This window comes from Syngnathoides biaculeatus, chromosome 19, assembly GCF_019802595.1.
Source record: "Syngnathoides biaculeatus isolate LvHL_M chromosome 19, ASM1980259v1, whole genome shotgun sequence".
NCBI lineage: Eukaryota > Metazoa > Chordata > Actinopteri > Syngnathiformes > Syngnathidae > Syngnathoides > Syngnathoides biaculeatus.
The window spans coordinates 1,166,323-1,182,706 of NC_084658.1; the positions used below are offsets into that span (position 1 = coordinate 1,166,323).

The 16,384-nt window shown below is 45.4% G+C and overlaps 1 protein-coding gene across 8 annotated transcripts in view; it reads left to right on the plus strand.

Moving 5' to 3' along the window:
- The window catches only part of dcaf11 (ddb1 and cul4 associated factor 11), a 130,745-nt gene that overhangs the window by 89,158 nt on the left and 25,203 nt on the right, over positions 1 to 16,384 (plus strand). For all 8 annotated transcript variants that reach the window (XR_009792798.1, XR_009792799.1, XR_009792797.1 and 5 more), the window contains 2 exons: positions 1,056 to 1,241; positions 7,514 to 7,667. Coding sequence is in view for 5 of the 8 variants with exons in the window: in XM_061805765.1 (XP_061661749.1) it covers positions 1,056 to 1,241; positions 7,514 to 7,667 (340 nt within the window). In the remaining 3 variants the exon portion in view is untranslated. The remainder of the gene's footprint in view (positions 1 to 1,055; positions 1,242 to 7,513; positions 7,668 to 16,384) is intronic.

Here is a 16,384-nt window from a genome sequence, read left to right on the forward strand (position 1 = left end):
ACATTCTTTTTTTTCTTGCTCTTTGCTGTAACGACCGTCCATGGCCGTTCACTTGTTGTTGAGGTGGCCCGCAACGCAGGCCAGCCAGATTCTTTGGTAATCTCCTGGTGCTGTTGTGTCTTCCTTTTTAACTCATATGTTTGGGCTTTGCTCCCAGTAAATTCCAGGGAGAACTGCTGGGTTGTCAGTAATCCTTTCCACAGTTCACTTCAGTCCTCGTTGTTGAGCTAGGTGGCTGTCTGTTAGCAGACCTCTGCTCACCATTTTGAGACATCAGTAGAGTGGTTTCATTTCCCGACTGTCCATTTACATCCACATAGACTTCAATACGGCAGATTTTCGATTCCAGAATTGAAACCCTCTGCAGTAGTCCATGATAGTCCTCAGTCGAGAAGGGAGGCATCTTGATGGCTGGTCTTGTTGCTAACACCAGGCTTGTGCTAATTAGCAGGCTACGCCCACGTAATGATGAAACAACTCATTATCCACAAAAAAGAAAAATACAGTCCCATAGATTTAAAAGTATCCAGGAGTCGCTGCTTCTAAAAAAATATATTTTAGAAGAAAACTAGTTTATCAGCAAGAAAAAAAAAGTGTCAACAGAGGCAAAGCAAGCGGAGCAAGAGCAGGAAAAAAAGCTACACTGTATGAGAAGCAAGAGAGAAATTAAATATCTTGCCTTTGAAGTGTATGCAATTAATTACAGGTTGAAGATAATTTGCAAATCATTTTATTCTGTTTATGTTTAACACAATGTCACAACTTCATAGAAATTGGGTTTGTATTTGGTTGGATGTTTGGTTGTGGTTGCAAAAAGGCAGCCATGTCTGAGTTCCCCAGAACAATTGTGGCTACACAAGTAGCTTGCCACAAGGGGGTGTGAATATGGAGTGAATGAATAATGCATGGGGTTTTAAAGCATCTTTGGGTATGATGATAACCACTATGTGTAATCATTATTATTATTATTATTAGTGGTTTGATGTGTGTTGTAATATGTAACATAGAGGCAAATATCATCCTAGCTGAAATGGTCTCTCTGTTCTCTCTGGCAGATTGATGCCCACGAGGATGATGTGAACGCAGTGGCATTTGCCGACAACTCGTCCCAGCTGCTGTTTTCCGGGAGCGATGATGCGCTGTGCAAAGTGTGGGACAGGAGGACGCTGCGGGAGGATCTCCCGCAGCCAGTCGGACAGCTGGCGGGCCACCGGGATGGCATCACCTTCATCCACAGCAAGGTGCGGGCACTGGTGGAGCTGAGTTGAGGCGGTGTGAGGCAGTGGGTGTTCAAGCAATCTGTCTGTGCAAACATTGCCTTAGGCTCACCACAGGAAGCGTTTCACTGTGCGCAGTGTACCACAGTATCATGAATAGCCTAATCTGAAGATGAACACCTTCTGCACCCTGAAGCTGTATTACATTCTTTGGCCGTAAAATAAGGCACGCCATAACAAAATCCAATGCAATATTAACATCTAGTCGTACATAATACATCAGTACATCTGCCTCACTGTTCTGAGAGTCCGGGTTTCAATCTCACTTCCAGCATTCATGTGTGGAGTAGAGTGCACGCTCTCGCCATGACTACATAGGTTTTTTGAGGGTACTTTGAAAGTTATTGTTCCAAAAAACATGCATGATGGGTTAATTAAAGGTCAATTGAAGAAATTAGGATGGGTCACATACCACCACTCCATCTTTAATTGGTGTTAGGTTCTGTTATATATATACACTATATTTTTTCCATAAAATGAAGATGCTATTTTTTTTCATGTCATTCATACCACATTTAATATTTTAATATTAAATTATTAGATAAAAAGGTCATGTTAAAATGAAAAACTGTCTTCATAAGTGACATTAAATTCATTTTACTGTAATTCCTCTCCACTTCACGCTTCACCTTTTGCGGATTCAGTGCATCGCAGTTTTTTTTTTTCACACACCCCCCTTATAAAAAAAAGCCAGGTTGGCTTACAGTATGTACTATATCACTCTAAGAAGCACCCCTCCCCCCTTAAAAAAAAAAAAGTGCCACCATCCACTCTCTCCATCCCTCTGTCTCTGCCATTTCCTACACTGTTAGTGTGTGCGTGACAACTTCTCTAGTTCAAGATGCATCCAAAGTGTTGTGGTTAATATTAAAGTTGCCACTGAAGCACCTAAGTTGAAGAGAAAGATGCAAAATAAGAGTGTTGTTTTAAAAGGGAGCTGCTTTCAGTTTGTGGACAGCGAATTGCAAAAAAAAAAAACAGCCGGCTGACAATGAGGAAGAGGAGGGAGCTGACGGATCAGTGAAAAAGTTACATTTTTTGGATATGATCCAAGATGGCAGAAATTACACTTTTGTGGCGCCATTATGGTATGAATGAATCAGCGGAAAGCTAGGTAAAGAATGATGTGGTAAACATCTGTAAAACCCACTTCAATAACTTTTAAAAAGGAAGCAAAATGTGTGACGAACCTCAAGCTGCAATGAGGGATTCACCACCTCGAGGAGGGTTTTCGGTAAGCACAAAATGGTATGAGCTGTCTAGTTTAGCAATTGTTCTCGGGGTTATTTCCATGCACAGGGTGTTTGATTAAATGGCTTAAATGCACATAAAGTTATCTAATTTTTGCTCTCTTGTTTTGCTTTGAATGTTCTTTTGCCATGCTTAATATGCTTACATTGACTCACGTTTGCTTTGTCTGCTTACTGTTGTTTGTTTATTGAGCCACGGTTGCTTTATTGATCACGTTTGCTGTGTGTGTTACATTTCGGACCACCCTAAGGAAATAAAAAAAAAAGAGTATTCGTGATGATGTGGTCATCTGTTATAAACATTTGTCTAAAAAATCCTGTCAACGTTCTGTCATTTAACAAATAAAAATGTAATTCTGACATAAAACTGATAAATTTTACTCTGATTTCATCTACGCACAATCAGGGGTGACGGCATGACAATGTGACGTTCCAGTTGTGCATACCTTTTTCTCTTAGGGGTAGCATAGTGTGATGCAGGCATATTTACAGAACGCTAAAAAAAATAATAGCTGTAGAAAGTCGCGATAAAATTTGATTGAACTAGTTTTTCACAGACTAGAAAGAATATATGCTGGTGAGTTTTGTAACATTGACTGTCTATACAAATTACTACAGCCTTTTTATGTAAATACAGTCATCCCTCATTTTTCACGGTGAATGGGGAGCAGAACCCCTCACGAAATGTGAAAAACCACAAAGTAGGAACCCCCCCCCACACACACAACCAACCCCCACACACCCTGGGAATTCCTAGGTACAGTGCCTTGGAAAGTATTTGGCCCCCTTGAACTTCACAACCTTTCGCCACATTTCAGGCTTCAAACAAAGTTATAAAATTACAATTTTTTTTGTAAAGACTCAACAACAAGTGGGACACAATCGTGAAGTGGAACGAAATTTATTGGATATTTAAAACTTTTTTAAACAAATAAAAACCTGAAAAGTGGGGCGTGCAATTTTATCCAGCCCCCTTGCATTAATACTTTGTAGCGCCACCTTTTGCTGCAATTACAGCTGCAAGTCACTTGGGGTATGTCTCTATCAGTTTTGCACATCGAGAGACTGAAATTCTTGCCTATTCGTCCTTGCAAAACAGCTCGAGCTCAGTGAGGTTGGATGGAGAGCGTTTGTGAACACAGTCTTCAGCTCTGCCCACAGATTCTCCAGTGGATTCAGGTCCGGACTTTGACTTGGCCATTCTAACACCTGGATATGTGTATTTCTGAACCATTCCATTGTTGATTTGGCTTTATGTTTTGGATCATTGTCCTGTATGTAGATAAATCTTCATCCCAGCCTCAGGTCTTTTGCAGACTCCAACAGGTTTTCTTCCAGAATGGTCCTGTATTTGGCTCCATTCATCTTCCCATCAATTTTAACCATCTTCCACGTCTCTGCTGAAGAAAAACAGGCCCAAACCACGAGGCTGTCACCACCATGTTTGACAGTGCGGATGGTGTGTTCAAGGTGATGAGCTGTGTTGTTTTTACGCCAAACATATCGTTTTCCATTGTGGCCACAAAGTTCAACTTTGGTTTCATCTGACCAGAGCACCTTCTTCCACATGTTTGGTGTGTTTCCTGGGTGGCTTGTGGCAATTTTTAAATGAGACTTTTTAAGGATATTTTGAAGAAATGGCTTTTTCGTTGCCACTCTTCCATAAAGGCCAGATTTATGCAGTGTAAGACTGATTGTTGTCTGATGGACAGACTCTCCCACATTAGCTGTAGATCTCTCAGCCGGGTCTTAGTAGATTTGCAATGGTCTGAAACTCTTTCAATTTCAATATGGTTGCTTGCACAGTGCTCCTTGAGATGTTTAAAGCATGGGAAATCTTTTTGTATCCAAATCCAGCTTTAAAATTCTCCACAACAGTATCTCGGACCTGCCTGGTGTGTTCCTTGGTTTTCATGATTCTCTCTGCACTTAAAACAGAACCCTGAGACTATCACAGAACTGGTGCGTTTATACAGAGACTTGATAACACACAGGTGGATTCTATTTATCATCACCTGTCAACATTGGATCCTCACTGAACTTCTGGAGTAGTTTGCGGCACTGAAAGTAAAGGGGCCAAATTGTATTGCATGCCCCAATTTTCAGTTTTTTATTTGTTAAAAAAAAGTTTGAATTTCCACTTCATGATTGTTTCCCACTTGTTGTTGATTCTTGACTAAAAATGAAAAATTTACATCTTTGTTTGAAGCCTGAAATGTGGCAAAAGGTTGAAATTTTCAAGAGGGGCGAATACTTTCACAAGGCACTGTATGTGTATCTGGGTACAACAATGATTACATTATGTACAGTATTTATACTTTACATATTTGAGACTAAGATTCCAAAAGTATACCCATTACCTTAAATCATTAATTATAAAACATTTGTTAATCTTTCCAAAGTGGTTGATTCCTACCGCTGGATCCCAAAAAGGATAAAAGTACTCCCAAATAGGAGCCTATTCCTAACGCTAAATCCCTAAAAGGATAAACGTGCATGCGTAGTCACCACCTCTTGGGCACCCCGGAGGCAGCTTAGGCTGGAGGGACAATGCTGAGGTGGGATCGTAATTATCCATCCATCCATCCATCCATCCATAACCTACCGCTCTTGCGGGTCGGGTCGCGGGGGAAGTAGCTTTAGCAGGGATACCCACACTTCCCTTTCCCCAGCGACTTCTTCCAGCTCTTCCGGAGGGATCTCGAGGCGTTCCCAAGCCAGCCGAGAGACATAGTCTCTCCAGTGTGTCCTGGGTCATCCTCTGTGTCTCTTTCCGGTAGGACATGCCCGGAACACCTCACCAGGGAGTCGTCCAGGAGGCATCCGAATCAGATGCCCCAGCCACCTCATCTGGCTCCTCTCAATGCGGAGGAGTAGCAACTCGACACTGAGCCCCTCCCGGATGTCCGAGCGTCTCACCCTATCTCTAAGGGAGAGCCTGGACACCCTGCGGAGGAAACTCATTTCGGCCGCTTGTATCCGGGATCTTGTTCTTTCGGTCACGACCCACAGCTCATGCCTATAAGTGACGGTAGGAACGTAGATCGACTGGTAAATTGAGAACATTACCACAACGGCCCAATACAAAGTCCGCATTACTGAATCCGAGTGGACGATGTTCTGCGCCTCCATTGCTGAGGCGGCTGACCAGAGCTGTGGCCGTAAGGTGCTCGGTGCCTGTCGTGGTGGCAAACCACGAACACGTTGGTGCACACCAACAGTGAGGGATGCTGTCAAGCTCAAGAAGAAGTCCCATCAGGCATTTCTGGCCTGTGGGACACCCGAGGCAGCTGATAGGTACTGGCTGGCCAAGTGGAATGCAGCTTCGGTGGTCGCTGAAGCAAAAACCCGGGCACGGGAGGAGTTTGCTGAGGTCATGAAGAACGACTTCAGGACGGCTTTGAGGAAATTCTGGTCCACCGTCAGGCGTCTCAGGAGGGGGATGCAGTGCACTGTCAACACTGTGTATAGAGGGGACAGTGCACTGCTGACCTCAACTCTGGATGTTGTGAGTCGGAAGGGAGAATACTTCGAAGACCTCCTCAATTCCACGAGAAAGCTGGGTCTGGGTGCTCTTAGGCGGCCTCTTTTATCTCTGGAGTTGAGGTCACCGAGGTGGTTAAAAAGCTCCTTGTTGGCAGGGCCACAGGGGTGGATGAGATTCACCTGGAGTTCCTAAAGGCTCTGAATGTTGTGGGGCTGTCCTCGTTGACATCCCTCTGCAACATTGTGTGGACATCGGGGACTGTGCCTCTGGATTGGCAGACTGGGGTGGTGGTCCCCCTTTTCAAGAAGGGTGACCGGAGGGTGTGTTCCAACTATAGAGTGATCACACTCCTCAGCCTCCCTGTTAAAGTCTACTCAGCGGTACTAGAGAGGAGGGTCCGTCGGGAAGTCGAGTCTTGGATTCAAGAGGAGCAATGTGGTTTTCGTCCTGGCCGTGGAACAGTCGACCAGCTCTACACCCTCGGCAGGATCCTCAAGGGTGCATGGGAGTTCGCCTAAACAGTCTACATGTGTTTTGTGGACTTGGAGAAGGCATTCGACCGTGTCCCTCGGGAGTCCTGTGGGGGGTTCTTCGGGAGTATGGGGTACCAAATCCCCTAATACGAGCTGTTCGGTCCCTGTACGACCGCTGTCAGAGTTTGGTCCGCATTGCCGACAATATGTTGGACTCGTTTCCGGTGAGAGTTGGGCTCCGCCAAGGCTGGCCTTTGTCACCGATTTTGTTCATAATTTTTTATTTTTTTCTAGGTGCAGCTGAGGCGTAGGGGGTGTACAGTTTGGTGGCCTCAGCATGGCATCTCTGCTCTTTGCAGATGATGTGGTTCTGTTGGCTTCATCAAGCCATGATCCCCAGCTCTCACTGGATTCGCAGCAGAGTCTGAAGCAGCTGGGATGAAAATCAGCACCTCCAAATCCGAGACTATGGTGCTCAGTCGGAAAAAGGTGGCGTGCCCTCTCCAGGCCGGAGATAATATGCTTCCCCAAGTGCAGGAGTTCAAGTATCTTGGGGTGTTGTGTACGAGTGAGGGAAGAATGGAGCGGCAGATCGACAGACAGATCAGTGCAGCGTCTGAAGTGATGGAGACTTTGTACCCCGAGGACGATCCAGGACACACTGGAGAGACTGTCTCTCGGCTGGCTTGGGAACGCCTCGGGAGTCTGGGTATCCCTGCTGAAGCTCCTTCCCCCGCGACACGACCCGGAAAAGCGGTAGATAATGCATGGATGGATTTGTAAACCGGTCTTTTTGGGGGGGGCGGGGGGACTGCGATGCACTGAAGCTGCAATAGGTGTGGCGCGAAAATGAGAGGGATTACTGTATTCATTTTTTTAAGGTAAATCCCAATATATAAATCATGATCAAATTACTCACCCATCTGTACCATACCCTGTACATTGTTCTGAGTCCAATTTGTACAGCTTCACCTTATTTATGATGACCTCTCATACCATCTATTGTCACCGTTCCTATTGTGGCAGGGCGATGCGCGCTATCTGATTAGCAACTCGAAGGACCAGTCTATCAAGCTCTGGGATGTGAGGAAGTTCTCTCCCAAAGAGGGGTTGGCAGCCTCACGGCTGGCCGTCACCCAGCAGAACTGGGATTACCGCTGGCAGCGGGTTCCCCAAAGAGGTATGTAAATTCTCCCATAGAATATATTGATTAATTCCTGTCGCCATAAAAATACTTTTAATAATGGTACAGACACTTCCATGCGAAACTCTTTAAACTGTCATACAAATATAAAGAAAAGTTACATCTGAAAACAGGGTTCTGGTTACAGAAGAAGGAGATATTGAATGTACAGTGGTTACCTTGACATTTGAGTAAGTTGAATACGAGTTTTTCGAGATATGACCCACTGCCATGACAATTTTTTGCTTTGTCTTGCGAGCCAGGAGTTGACGAACGTACAACTGCGGGTAGATGTCACCATGACCGTTAACATGCTGAAACACACAGGTCCGCTCAGCTTTTCGAGCATCAATTTGTTTTTCCGTTTGTGCACATTGACTCAGTAACATCTCTGTTCGGGTATGCTCGCATTTTGTTATTTTGGATTTAGTACGAGTAACTTTTCAACCATGCGGCCCAAGAACGCAATTGCTAAGGAAAGCGATGAGAAGAAGAGGATGATATCACTGGATGTGAAATAACAGAAAAACACAAACAGGGTGTATGAGTGACCAACCTGGCAAAGGGTTATGACTGTTCTAAATTAACCATATTGGAATGCCCCCGGTAAAGGGCAATGAGAAAAAGGAGTCACTACTTGGTTTTAGTCACTTTTTATTCAACCCTTCAGCAGCACTCACTGAACGCTCTAACAACTAGCTGGTGCTCTGCCACACACTCGCCCACCTCGTCGGCTTTAGAACGCCCACCTCTCCGCTCTTCAAGGGGTACACTCATAATTACAGCTTGGAATCTATCAAGTCGATAACGCCAGCCAAGAGTGTGAAAATTATTTTGAAGCTATGGTGCTGATGACAGAGGAATTAAATGAGTAACAGGTACAGCAACATAAGAGGTGTGGAGTGAGAGTTCTGATGAGGAGACAGAGGAGGAGCTTATCTCTACCACCGAATAAAGGAAGTGTTGGCGATGTGGCAGAAAGTTTCGGACTTTGTGGTCAAGAAACATCCAGAAAAAGTTGCAACTGGTCGTGCTTTGGTGCTATGTAATGACACGTGCCTTACACATTTCAGAAACAGACAAAAAAAGTACAAAGGTACTGTAAACATTTATGACTTTTTGCACCGCTTGTTTACTGAAGTAGCTTTTACAAAGCGGGATGATTTTTGCCAATTTTTGGCACATTTTTGCTGAAAAAAAATCCAGCGTCTTATCAACCTGCCTGGGGTGTAATTTCTTTAAATGCCCCATTAATTTATTTGGATTCACGCGGTCCGCTGCCAACATTATTAGACACAGTAAACACAGTCATCTTTCCTCGTCTCCTACAACATCCGTTTCGTTATTTCCTCGTCTTAGCTTTCAGGTGACTTTATTTCGTGTGATTGTCTTCATCTCTCCACCATTCTTTTTATCCCTGTTAAAAAGTATTTTTTCATAAACCAAAGCCCCTTTTTGCTCCCGCCATTTTCTCAGACAACATTGCATGGTCCAGTATAGGTTTTGTTAACGTTTTATCACGTATTTGGGTTATTTAACAAAAAATATGGTTAAGAGGTGTAGTCACGGACTTTGTAATAGTGATGACAGGTATCCTGAAAGGCTAGTTGGTGGAGTTCGATTCGTACCCTTTCCAAAACCGAAGACCCAGTACGAAAAATGCCTTCGATCAAACTTTGTGGAAGACCGCATCATCAACTAAATCCATCTAATATCAACCGGAACAGATATGTTTGCACAAAGGTATGCATTATATTTGATTTTCAATACATGCCTCGTATAAATGAATGAGACGTTCTTCGCTAGCATAACATTGCTACGTGTGAATGATTGACACACTTATTCTTTGTTGAGCGATATTTAGCGATGATCGGACTGCACAAACGTGTCGCTTTCTTGCCGGCTCGCGGCTGAAGCTTAACCAGACTGTGTTTGCACAAAGATATGCCCTATATTTGATTTTTAATACACGTCTCGTATAAATGAATGAGACGTTCTTCGTTAGCATAACATTGCTACGTGTGAACGATTGACGCACTTATTCTTTGTTGAGCGATATTTAGCGATGATCGGACTGCACAAACGTGTCACTTTCTTGCCGGCTCGCGGCCAAAGCTTAACCATACTGTTTGCACGAAGATATGCCCTATATTTGATTTTTAATACACGTCTCGTATAAATGAATGAGACATTCTTCGCTAGCATAACATTGCTACGTGTGAACGATTGACACACTTATTCTTTGTTGAGCGATATTTAGCGATGATCGGACTGCACAAACGTGTCGCTTTCTTGCCGGCTCGCAGCCGAAGCTTAACAGACTGTGTTTGCACGAAGATATGCCCTATATTTGATTTTTAATACACGTCTCGTATAAATGAATGAGACGTTCTTCGTTAGCATAACATTGCTACGTGTGAACGATTGACGCACTTATTCTTTGTTGAGCGATATTTAGCGATGATCGGACTGCACAAACGTGTCACTTTCTTGCCGGCTCGCGGCCAAAGCTTAACCATACTGTTTGCACGAAGATATGCCCTATATTTGATTTTTAATACACGTCTCGTATAAATGAATGAGACATTCTTCGCTAGCATAACATTGCTACGTGTGAACGATTGACACACTTATTCTTTGTTGAGCGATATTTAGCGATGATCGGACTGCACAAACGTCGCTTTCTTGCCGGCTCGCAGCCGAAGCTTAACCAGACTGTGTTTGCAAGAAGATATGCCCTATATTTGATTTTCAATACACGTCTCGTATAAATGAATGAGACGTTCTTCGCTAGCATAACATTGCTACGTGTGAACGATTGACACACTTATTCTTTGTTGAGCGGTATTTAGCGATGATCGGACTGCACAAACATGTCACTTTCTTGCCGGCTCGCGGCCGAAGCTTAACCAGACTGTGTTTGCACGAAGAAATGCCCTATAATTAATTTTCAATACACATCTCGTATAAATGAATGAGACGTACTTCGCTAGCGTAACATTGCTACGTGTGAATGATTGAATCAAATCAGAAGCATGGCGTCTCTCTCAGTTAAGAATGTATTGTATTTAGAATCTATAATATATCGTTGATTTGAATGAAATCCGAAGCATGGAGTCTGTCTCAGTTAAGAATGTATTGTATTGTATTGTATTTGCCATTTTTACTGTTTGTCTTACGTCAGCGCACGTGGCGTGATGTCACTCCAGGAGGCGTTGTTAAGTGCCCTGTACGGAGGGGTCAATTAGCCGCGAACAATGGGACACGTTTGTGTAGTCAGATCATCGCAAAATATCGCTCAACACAGATCAAGTGTGTCAATCATTCACACTTAGCTATGTTATGCAAGCGAAGAACTGCTAATTCATTTATATGAGACATGTATTGAAAATCAAATTTAGGGTTTGCCTTCGTGCAAACATATCAGTTCCGGTTGATGGATTCAGTTGATCATGCGGTCTTCCTCAAAGTTTTATCCATCAAATACATTTTTTGTACTCGGTCTTCTGTTCCGGTTGATTTTAGATGGATTCAGTTGATGATGCGGTCTTACAGAAAGTTTGATCCATCAAAGACATTTTTCGTACTCGGTCTTCGGTTTTGGAAAGGGTACGAATTGAACTCCACAAACTAGCCTTTCAGGATACCTGTCGTCACTATTATAAAGTCCGTGGCTACACCTCTTAACCATATCTATTGTTAAAGAACCCAAATACGCGATAAAATGCCAACAGAAGCTATACTGGACCATCCAGCCAGCGTTGTCTGAGATTTGAGATTATGCAGATCTCTGGCCTCTGATTGGTCAGTGACGCGGATTGCGCAACATCCACGGAGGGGTCAATTCTGTCGTTTAAATATAAGGCAATATAATATTAACCTGAAAAGTTTTTGGGAGCATCATTCAGGTTTCAACATGCACTGCAAAAGATATTCTGCAAGCAATACAGTGGTACCTCGGATTTCAAACGTTTTGGTTTTTGTACAAATCGGTTTTCGAATTTCAAGATTTTTTTGCTTTGGTTTTCGAACAAAATTCGGTATTCAAACACCCCAACCAACTGACCCACGTTGATTTGTTATTGTGCTTCCGAATGCACACCCCCCCAAAAAAATGAAAAAGACGTAACCAGTTGACTCACACACTCCTCTGCTCGTGGACATTACCCATTACTGTAGAAACTTTTTTTCTTCAAATTGATCATGGTTCCAAAGAAGGCAAGTGGAATTGCTGGTGCTGAAAAAAGGATTGTGGTGCGTAAAACTGTCGACTTCAAGAAGGATTTGATAGCCGAGCACAAATTTTGTCTGCGTGTTTCTGAGCTAAGAAGTATGTCATGGCGAAACGCCCCCTCCCAACCCCAGTCTGGTCACTAACGAGGCCAAGTCATGAAGCGGCTGGGATCCATCAGGAGCCACCATCATCCCATCGCCATCCCGAAGTCTCTCCAGCTCCGGGGTGGGTCATCAGAACTCCTCAGCTCCTGTCGCCGTCGAGACAGGGGCGTGGGACGGCCGCGGACCGGTCGCCGCTGGTACTCCTGGACGGGAACGTTAGGCGGTTGGGGAACCATCGGCACCTCCTGGACAGCAACGTGAGAAGGCGGCATCGGCGGCGTCCTCGCCACCTCCCCCTGGACAGCAACGTGAGAAGGCGGCGGCGCCATCGCCACCTCCTCCTGGACGGGAACATGAGAAGGCGGCAGCAACGGCATCACCACCTCCTCCTGGACGGGAACGTGAGAAGGCGGCGCCAGCGGAACCATCGCCACCTCCTCCTGGACAGCAACATGAGAAGGCGCCGACACCATCGCCACCTCCTGGACAGGAACGTAAGGGCGTGCCCGTCCGTCGCCGTCGGAGCAGGAACGGGGGGCGGCCGCAGACCGGTCGCCGACGAAGCAAGAGCATGGAGCGGTCACGGACCGGTCGCCACCGGTACTCCTGGGCACGGACGAGAAGCGGCTGTGGAGACATCGTCACCTCCTGGACCGCAACGTGAGGCGGCATCGGGTCGGTCTTCACTGCCACATGAGCTTGCAGCGCTTTCGTTGATACAGCAACGTGGGTGTGGCGCGGTGGCGGACCCTTTTCCACGGCGACGTCAACGAGAGTTGGCAGAGAGTCAGTCGAAACTGACACGTGGGCGTGTCTCGGGAGCGGATCAGTTCCAACTGCTGCGTGAGCATGAGTCAGAAATGAGTCTGTTGACACTGCAACGTGTGCGTGTCGAGGTGGCGGATCAGTTCCCACTGCAACGTCCGCTTGGCTTGGTAGTGGATCAGTTGCCACTGCCGCGTGAGCAAAAGTCAGTAACGAGTCCGTCGAAACTTCAACGTGGACGTGTCGAGGTGGCGGACCCGTTCCCACTGCAACGTGCGCTTGGTGAGGTGGCGGATCCGTTCCCACCGCAGCGTGAATCTGCGTCAGCAGCGAGTCAGTAGTAATCGCGACGTCAGTGTAGCTTGGCTGGTTCTTCAATCCTTGCTGAACCTGCGCCGTGAGAGCCGCCAATTCGGTGCTCTCCTGCTCTATTTCTGCCTGCATTTCGGGCCAGAACACCTCGTGATTTGGCGGCTCCTCCTCCCTCTGGGCTGGAAGCTTCGCCACCACCTGCGGGTCTGCCGGTTTCACCGTTGCCGGCGAGGAGTGGGAGGATGAGGACAGCGTCTTTTTTGCCGCGCCGCGGGAGGCACAAGGGAGCACGCGGCCTGGACGTCTCCTCTGGTAGATGGCCAAGCGGGTTCCCACAAACGGGCAAAGACGCTCGGGTGCCAGAAACGCGGGGAGGTGAAGTGAACTGACTGGGATGAAAGATCGGGTGAAGAGATTCATAATCGAAATAATAGGAGTCGTACTCAGGCAGCCAGTCATACAAATCAAGGTCCTCCTCATAGTCTGAAAAGTCAGAGTCCAGAAGAATATGTGGTGCTGGACGGGTCGTGGTCGGGACGTATTCATAGCTCGCTGGCGGAGTGTATGACACGGAAGCGGAGGACGTCATGGAGCCTACCCGGATAGGACAGGCTTGGTCCTCCGGCAATCGGTCTACCTTGCGTCGGTCCTGGCGACGCCAGGTCTTTCCTCCTGGGTCCTGTTTTGGCCCAATTGTTCTGTCACAACCCATCGGAACAGAGATAGGACCCAAATGCAGGATTCGAGAGATGCAAGGTAGTTCGGGGAAAAACGTTTATTATTAAATGGTCGGGGATCGGGCAGGCAGTCAGGTGCAGCAGCAGTAGTTGGGACGTCGGGCGTAGAGAGCAGGTCAGCGGGCAGGCAGGAGTCGGTACACGGGAGATCGATCCAGGAAGGCAGAAGTGTCAAAGAAGTCAGGCTTACGGGGTCGGTTGGAGAACAGGCGGAGGTCGGCACACACGGGTTGACGATCAGGGATACGGGAGTAGTTGAACGGGGCATGAAGCTCAACGATCTGGCGGTGGATCAGTTGTCATCGGGGACCTATATATACACGGTGATAATCAGCCCGCATGAGGCGCAGGTGTGTGCCTCCCAATTAGCGTGACCGCGCGGGCACCCGCACAGCCCGGGCTGGAACGACAGGATCATGACAAAAACCTGAAACAAGGTTGCAAGCGACCTTTGAAATTAATAGTTCATAGTTGGCTTGGTTTAGTTAGGAATGTATTTTTTTGTTTGTTAACATTTGTTGACCAAAGAAACATTTCTGGGATATAACACAGGTTATGTTTCAGTACTTTAACTATATATATATATATATTCTTCTTTTCCTTTCAGTTTGTCCCGTTCGGGGTCGCCACAGCGTGTCATCTCAGATGAACGCATATTTGTTTGGACAGTTTTTATGCCGGATGCCCTTCCTGATGCAACCCCTCTGCATTTTAGCCGGGGAGAAACACACTAGGTATTCCTAGGCAGTCTCCCATCCAAGTAGTAACTGGGGCCAAATCCTCTGAGCTTCCAAGATCTGACGAGATCGGGCGTGGCCATAAGCTTTATATATATCTTTCGCAAAAGCCAGCATCCTTTCTGAGGAGCCGCATGGCAACAAGAGTGACTCTGACAATGACATTGACGCGAGAGAACCTGTCGTGTTTGATGGAGAACTTGGCCAGGTGTTCATTTCAGATACAGCAGATGAGGACTTTGATGGTTTTGTGGATGAATTTTGATGAAGCAATAACGTGTGTACATTGTGAAATACTTCAGTAAAGTACAACCAAACGCACTGTTTACATTGGAAAATAGTACGACTGACTAACATGCATGCTAGCGTATGTTTTGGTATGCATGCATGCTACCATAGCGTCACTGAGAGGCTGGAGGTACCCCCATCATGATTTGCTGCGCTAAATGTACATAAATAGCGTTTGAAGTGCATGTCTGTGTTAATTATTTCTTTGGTTATTGTTTTCATTGTTGTGTTGTCTTTTTATACTGTTCTATTTGCTGTGGTGTGATGATTTTGGTTTGGTGTGACACTGTGGTGAGGATGGCGTGTTGACTGGTGACTTGCTTGCACCGGTCATAGTGGGGGATAAAATGTACAAGCTTGTTCTTCTGCTTACAAAAATAAAAGTGCCATTTTTCCTCACTGCCTCATGACAGCTAGAGTATGTTTTAAGATAGCGTATGTTTTACCATGCCTCTGCCCTTTGTATGTGTTAAATAAAGAAATAGCTAACATAACTGAGATTTGCAAAGATGCGGTAGTTGTCTTTTTTTTTTCATTCCTTGCTTTTTTTCATTGACAGAAAAGTTTTTCTTTCCAAGCATTTTTTTATTCATTTATATAACTTTTTTTTTACTATTTTTTTTGTTTGTTTACAGTATATGTTTTAAGGCTGTAAAACCCCAAAACCACACACTTGATGAACTTTTCTCAGACAGACATTAACATTTTGTCACATTTCTCTAGTTTAAACACTCTCAAAGTTCAAATCTTTGTAGATTTAAAAAAAAAAAAGCTACTGTATTCTAGAATCATCTTCTTTTCCTTTCAGCTTGTTCCGTTAGTGGTCGCCACTGCATGTCTTTTTCCATGTAAGCCTATCTCATGTATCTTCCTCTCAAACAACCACTGCCCTCATGTCTTCCCTCACAACATCCATCAACCTTCTCTTTGGTCTTCCTCTCATCTTTTGCCTGGCAGCCCCATCCTCAGTACTCTTTTACCAATGTACTCCCTCTCTCACCTCTGGACATGTCCAAACCATCAAAGTAACTCACCACTGTTTTATAAACTGTGACCTTCATCATAGCAGAGACTCTTCTGTCACACAACAGAATCAGAATCAGCTTTAAAGGCCAAGTATGTAAAAAAACAAGGAATTTTTCTTCAGCAGTCGGACACCTTCTGCCAGCTGTTCCAATCTGCTGCTACCTACAAGACCTTTCTTCACTTCCTGACCACACTCACCATTGCTCTGGATCAGGTACCCCATGTATTTGAAGTCGTCCTTCTTCGCGATGTCTTCTCCCTGGAGCCCAACATTCTAATTGTTCCTCCACCTGCTTGCTGCTTTCACTGCAGATCACAATCTCATTCGCGAATATCATGGTGCAAAGGGATACCAGTCTAACCTCATCTGTCAGCCTATCCAATACGACCGCAAACAGGAAGGGGCTCAGAACTGATCTCTGATGCAGTCCCACCTACACCTTAAATTCTTCTGTCACACCTACGGCAAACCTGAATACTGTTCTGCTGCCTACATTTATGTCCTGTATTA